Consider the following 7,391-nt stretch of genomic DNA (forward strand, 5'->3'; position numbering starts at 1 on the left):
TTACTCTCACAGATCTTGGGAGACAGACCTGTCCTCGCTTACAGACAACCCCCCAACCTAAAGCAAATACTCACCAGCAACCACACATCACTGAACAAAAACACTGACCCAGGAACCTATCCTTGTAACAAAGCCCGATGCCAACTCTGTCCACATATCTATTCAAGTGACACCATCATAGGGCCTAATCACATCAGCCATACCATCAGGGGCTCGTTCACCTGCACATCTACCAATGTGATATATGCCATCATGTGCCAGCAATGCCCCTCTGCCATGTACATTGGCCAAACCGGACAGTCTCTACGCAAAAGAATTAATGGACACAAATCTGACATCAGGAATCATAATACTCAAAAACCAGTGGGAGAACACTTTAACCTGTCTGGCCATTCTATGACAGACCTGCGGGTGGCTATCTTAAAACAGAAAAACTTCAAAAACAGACTCCAACGAGAGACTGCTGAGCTGGAATTGATATGCAAACTAGCTAGACTCAATTCAGTGATGGCTAGGTATTGGGTTGTAATGGCTCAGCCATTACAAACATTGAATCTATCTCCCCTTGTAAGTATTCTCACACTTCTTATCAAACTGTCTGTACTGAGCTATCTTGATTATCACTTCAAAAGTTTTTTTCTCTTACTTAATTGGCCTCTCAGAGTTGGTAAGACAACTCCCACCTGTTCATGCTCTCTGTATGTGTGTATATATATCTCCTCAATATATGTTTCACTCTATATGCATCCGAAGAAGTGGGTTGTAGCCCACGAAAGCTTATGCTCTAATAAATTTGTTAGTCTCTAAGGTGCCACAAGTACTCCTGTTCTTTTTGCGGATACAGACTAACACGGCTGCTACTCTGAAACCTGTCACTTATGGCAGTTTGAATTAAAATCATCTTGATGCCTTCTAAGAGGGAAGAAATTGATGGATGAAATGCAAAGGGGAAGAGAAAAAGAAGTGGAATAGTAAGGAGAGACGGGAAGAGGAAGGTAGAGGAAAAAGAGATTTTTTTTTTTTTTTTTGCTGAGGAAGTGTTGGACCAAGTTGTGAAAGCAGGGGACGAAAAGTAAGGACTCCTGGATTCTTTTCATAGCTCTCCTTTAACTTGTTGTGTGGCTTTTGACAAATCAGTCATCCAGTTTGTACATCAGTTTACCTAGATGTAAAACTGATGTAGAAATACTTATCTCACAGGGGTGTGGTGAGGCATAATTTCTGTTTAAGAGATTTTTGAGCATCCAGTAAAAGGTACCAGGTAAGGACAAAGTATTACTATTTATTATTGCTTTCTAGTACTTTGTATTTCGTTTTTTTGTTTTTGTTCTCAGCTGATCATCTAAGTAATCTTTAAAACTCAGATAAGCAATTGTGGAGGTATGGAAAGCTATTAAAGGAATAGCTATCTTTAAAGGGTGGTTACCTTCAGTGTTTCTCTGACCCTCGCTTTGTTTTTAAAAGAGGTTCAGGGACAGTTACAGCCCAAAATATGCCAAGTTATATGTATGATTTTTAAGGTCCCCTCTGAAGAGTTCTGTTGCTGCTGTGAGGGAGTATTTGAGAGCTCCTCTCAGATGACAGATTGTGTCGGGGATTGGTCTTTTGGAGGAGGAAAGAAAAGGAAGCCCATCTTCTGAATGTCAACTCTGTAGCTGCTATTGAGCATCCTGCATAAATCCTGCTTTAATCCTCCTGCATTAATGAAGGAGGCATCTGAGATAGCAGAGGAGTGGAGAGCTCTACTCCTCTCCATAACTGGTGTGGGGGAACAAGCAATGACTGCGGTGATAGTGTATGGGAGGGGGAGTGGGTTATGGCTGTTTTGACAGCTGCTAGAAACCAGCCACCCAGGGTCTGATCTTCTGGAGGGCTGCCCCAGCAGTTCCCTTTTCCTTGTTAGAGCATCCCTTTGAAAGACATGAGCCTTTCCATAATCGTCAGCCAATCAGCCATGGTGCAATAGGGAACACCGCCAGACGTCCCTAGTCCTCTTCTCCCGGGCCTCCCTCAGAACTGGATGAAGGGGTTAAGGGGTGGCATTAGTGCTTCTCCTGCCCACTCCCATTGTTGACAGGACTTTGGGTGCAGGATGTTTGATCCTTCTCCTTTTCCCCAGTTGGCTCTAGGAGCCGCTGATGCTGCTTGGTGGGAAAGGAGAGCTGAGCAGACTTGACTATGACCTCTCTTCTTTCTCTGTGGTGCTTTAAATGCCTACCCAGGGAGGGAGAGAAGAAACCACTGGGAAAACCTGCCTTCAGCAAGGGAAGTGGGGAGATGAAGGTCTGCGTGGCTGGTTTCCAGCCCATGTGAAACCAGACATGGCTCTCCATGTCCACCTTCACTTTCTCCTATTCCTTTGCAGTGGCTGGCACTTCTTATTTTGTTTTTTGAAGGGAGAAAAAGGTTGCTTGTTCTGTGTCAGGGGTGAGGCATAATGTCTACAGCATTACAGTTACAGTGTGGGGCATGCCCATCTGTGCCCATCCTGACCCCTCTGTTCATTAATGCAGAATTACAGAGAGGTTGCATGCTCCTTATTCAGTCCCTCCCCACCATTATTTTTGGAGGACACAGCTGTCTGCTCCCCTTCTATCTCTGGGTGGCATAATGGTGTCTATCCTTCCCTTCTCCCATTGTTGATGCAGGATGTTGTTGGTAGGAGTGCTTGATCCTTTCCCTACTCTAGGGGACTCTGGTGATGTTCCCCATTGCACCACGGCTGCTGAAGAATTTTTCTTTTCAGCATTTGAAATACTTGCTCCTTCCTGTCTCAGGAGCCCTGACCCTTGTAATAACACCTGAGATGGAGCCCATCAGGGTTCCCTCTTGGCAACCACAAGTGTCTGGGGAGCTCCTAACTCCCCCCCCCCCCATTGTAAATAAACCCATAGAAGCTACAAGTGCCGCTCATCCTTATTTATTACACAATAAGGGTCTGGCACATGCCAACAGTTTAACTGGTTTTTTATGTAAAAATGGTTTGATTTTTAAAACTCTGGAAATTTGCCAGGAATTAATCCCTAACGGGGCCGGAGTCCATTTTGCTATTTTGAAAAATGTTTTGCAGCACCTGAGATTTTTAACTTTTGAAACTACCTTTTCATATTATGTTTATATCAACATTTAAAACTCCCAATTCTGATGAATAGGAGAAAGATTCTATTCACTTCAGTGGGGTGTTTGTGTCACTTGTTGAGGATTTCTGACATGAATTTGTGGCACTAAGAGACTGACATAATTATCTGAGTTGCTTGGCTTAGTTTGACTGTATTGGAAGACCTAACACCTGGGGATTTTAAATGACCAGCCTTCTGCAAAGGTTCCAAGAAATGACCTATATTGTGCTGAGACTCATATTGTAAGTCTCCTTTTTGTGAAGGGGACAAAAAAAACTTGTTCATCTTTTTTAACTTCCATTTTTGATCAGATGGCATTAAAACTTGTTACTGTACTTAGACTGTGTACAGACAATTGATTGGTTACAAGAGAGTTATATTTATAAACCCAAGTGTCAGCATCAAAGTCAGGCCTTGCAATGCCTGATATCTTCTTGGCTGTAATATGCTGAATCAGATGAGGGGCTTTGTGGCTCAGGATAGTGGTATAGTGTGTTATATGGAAGAAACAGCTTAGAGGGTGGGGAAATAGAAGAAGCAAGGATGAAAGGAAAAAAATACAACCAACTAACCCAGAACTCAACATGAAATTGACCCGAATACACACACAAACTTCAGCTCTTGGGGGTTTGTGATTTTCAACTTCCCAACTCTTTGTGGAGAACTATTCCTTGAGAAACAGTTTCAAATGTTGGCAACTATGAAAGGGGACAGGGTTGGATGTGGTGAGATGTCAGTGTTATGCAAACTTTTCTTGCTGAGTCCTCACCTTGGGTGAGATTCTCACTCCTGCACCAATTGCTCTATGCTGAATAAAGGGACCAGAGTAATATAAAGGGGCCTAAAAGCCCCAGGTCCAGCTGGGGGAGAGCTCCTTTGAAACAAGAGCTGGGGGAAGAGAGCTGTAGGCTGTCCTCCTAGGACCCTTCTCAAGCCCATATGTAGGGATTGTGCTGGGGAAATGGCTGTGTCTGGGAGAGGAGTGTTTGGAGTGAGGCATGTGGGAAATTCTGGGCAGCACTACTGCCCAGGGAGTCTACCATAATGTAGACAGACCTCCAGGGCTTCCTGAAATATGACGGGGGAGAGGGACACTTCAGCCATCAGAGCAGTCCAGAATCGGGAGCGTGCAAAGCTGGTTTAAAGCTACCCTAGCTTCCCACCTAGGCTGTCTGTACCATGCCTCTTAAGAGATGGAAGCCTGAAACTTACTCCTTTACTGTAACTGAACATTTTATTCTGGTTTCATGGTAGTAATCCTGTACACTTCTGTTAGCCTCCAGAATTTTAAATGAATGAATTTTAAACAATTTATTGAATTTGCTAATTTATAGGGTTTTTTTTTAGCTAGATCTTTTAACTAAATAATTAGATATTGTTACTTGGGCAGGTTATTTTTTTATTTTTTTTAAGCTCTAACTATTTAAAAATAAACATCCACATTCTTCATTTAGTGTCCAGTAGCTGTGCATAATGACTTTGTTTTTTTTCCCCCCTCAGATGATAAACAGTGGACATACAGTACTACAAAGATATTTGCAGCAGCTGATCCCTATGGCAGCCAGAGGACTGTTGCACACGAAAAACTCACGTCTTTACAACATGAATTGTTTCTGGCTGATTAGATTTTCAACAGAGATTGTGCTCAGACCTGTGTCTTCTAGGCACTTCTGTCTGAAGACAGAGAGTGCTAATGCAGAGTCACGCCAGGAGAATGGCATTCTAGTAAACAATCTGGCACGCATGGGAGTGGATGTCGAAATGGTGAGAAGGCGACAACCTGGAATTCTGAAGAAGCTGATCACAAATGAAGAGGGCCTCAAAAGGTTTCTGCAAAGCAAAGGGGCTACTAATGAAGTCATTGCCAGCATCATCTCACGTTATCCACGGGCCATCACGCGTTCCTATGAGTCTCTCGAAAAACGTTGGGAACTTTGGAGAAGTATTTTGATGACTGACTTGGAAATTGTAAATATTCTGGGACGTTCTCCTGAGTCCTTCTTTCGTTCCAGTAATAACATCAATATGGAGAAAAATATTACATTTTTCTGTTCTCTTGGGCTAACCTCTAAACACCTTTGCAGTATGTTGACCAGAGCACCTCGGGTGTTTTCTAACAGAGTGGAGCTGAATAAGCAGATGACTGACCTCCTGCATGAGATCTATTTATCTTTAGGTGGTGAAAACCCAAATGATTTTGTGAAGCACATCATTTCTAAAAATGTCTTCATCCTCCTGCGGAGCAGCAAGCAAGTGAGCGCAAACATTGAGTTCCTGCAATCATCTTTCCATCTGAGCAATGAGGAATTACTAGCTCTGCTACATGGCAGTAGAGCTACCATTTTGGACTTATCTAATGAATATATCAAAAAAAACTTTACAGATGCTAAAGAGAAGCTGTTATCTCTTGGGTGCACTGAAAGAGAGGTGGATAGATTTTTCATTAGCTATCCACGAGTGCTCTTTCTTTCATCCAAGACCCTCAGTGATAAAATAGATTGCCTCTTGCAAGCAAAGGTTCACATTAAACAAATAGTTGAAACGTCTCACGTTCTGTCTGCAAGTATCAGTACTATAAGAAGCAAAGTCAAGGAACTGGAAAAAACTAGTTATGACCTCAAAACCAATGGAATTGGCATCCTTTGTTTAAGTAAAGAGAGATTTGAAGCTAAATTGGAAAAATTACATAGTGCACGGTGATTAATCAAGAGGACAGAATCCATTCTGTGAGAATACAGGGTCAGATTTTGAAATTAAAAAACTTGAAAAAGGGTCCTGTTTTTGTTATTTTGAAACTTATTTCAAAATAATTTGTGGTTACTTAGCGCTGCTTATTTTGGATAAGTAAATTCTCAGCTATCACTAGCAGGGTGCTATAGGGTGACCAGGAGAACCGTTTGGTGTGTTGCTTACCAGTTGTGATGGTAGTGGATCACAGATATTGAAAAGAGTGAGACTGGTTTAGAGTGTACACCAGTTGGAGGAGATAATAGAGGTATGCAGAATAATGAATGGTACAGAGAAGATAAGTCAGGTATACTATTTGCCCTTTCTTCCATACAAAAGCAAGGGATCATTCATACCCTTGATTCTGGAACTGGCTTAGCACAGGCTAACCCAGGGGTAGGCAACCTATGGCACGTGTGGCAAAGGCGACACACAAGCTGATTTTCAGTGGCACTCACACTGTCTGGGTCCTGGCCACCAGTCCAGGAAGTTCTGCATTTTAATTTAATTTTAAATAAAGCTTTTTAAATATTTTAAAAACCTTATTTACTTTACATACAACAATAGTTTAGTTATATATTATAGACTTATAGAAAGAGACCTTCTAAAAATGTTAAAATGTATTACTAGCACGCGAAACCTTAAATTAGAGTGAATAAATGAAGACTCAGCACACCACTTCTGAAAGGTTGCCGACCCCTGGTAACCATTGCATCCATTTGAAACCCCATTGAAGCCCTTTCAGGAGCCAGTTTTTGGACTGGGGTATTCGATTATTTCTTTACATTGCTTCATCTTATCACGGATAAGTAAGATCTAGGAGCCTGTGTCCTTGATAAATGCATTGAAAGGTCTGTTGATAAGGGTTGGTATAAATGTAGTCTTTATGATAGAAGCATGTCTCTGTAAGCCTATAAAATCTAATAATATGAAGTGTTGGCTTCAATCTAACAGGCATACTTAGAAGGACAGCTTCCTTTACAGCAGTTAGTAAAGGGATGTGACATCAAAGTATTGTCCACAGCCTAATGATTTGATGACAGATGAGTCATTAAATGCTACAGAACTCTCTCAGATGAGGACAAATGTACTTGGCATTTGCAAATCGTAGATACTTTAAGGAGGTAGCTCCTAAATGCAGAAAACTAACCTGACATTATTCCTTGAAGCATAATACAAACTGATTTTGATCTTAAGAACAGGTAATTGTTCATTTCAAGTGGATGATGACACATTTTCCCCACCTAATTACATGATCTAAGGATTTATATGTTTACATATGTATGCTTTTATGTTTCTTACCCTTTGATCACACATCTAGTCCTCTTGCTTTAACTAGGTGTAAGTAAGTGTCTATTTTTTTCACTCCCTCCTTTGCAGGAAGAGGGTGAAGTCAAAGAACCTGGATCCTCAGTCTGAAGTCTAAGAAAAAATTCAGTAGGTACCTGCTTGTATTTGCAGGTTTTGGCACTTAAATTTGATTTGAATTCTCAGGGTCCTGGGAAATGTACATTTTATCTGAGTATAAATTTAAAAGTTTACAAG

The 7,391-nt window shown here is 41.5% G+C and overlaps 1 protein-coding gene across 1 annotated transcript; it reads left to right on the forward strand.

Moving 5' to 3' along the window:
• The first annotated feature begins 4,619 nt into the window (after positions 1-4,619).
• On the forward strand, positions 4,620-6,004 carry MTERF1 (mitochondrial transcription termination factor 1). The gene has a single exon (XM_024202066.1). It carries the CDS (start codon positions 4,620-4,622, stop codon positions 5,817-5,819), a length of 1,200 nt encoding a protein of 399 aa, XP_024057834.1. The 3' UTR covers positions 5,820-6,004.
• Positions 6,005-7,391: the final 1,387 nt, after the last annotated feature.

Source organism: Terrapene carolina, unplaced genomic scaffold, assembly GCF_002925995.2.
Source record: "Terrapene carolina triunguis isolate 2854851 unplaced genomic scaffold, T_m_triunguis-2.0 Scaffold84, whole genome shotgun sequence".
Classification (NCBI taxonomy): domain Eukaryota; kingdom Metazoa; phylum Chordata; order Testudines; family Emydidae; genus Terrapene; species Terrapene triunguis.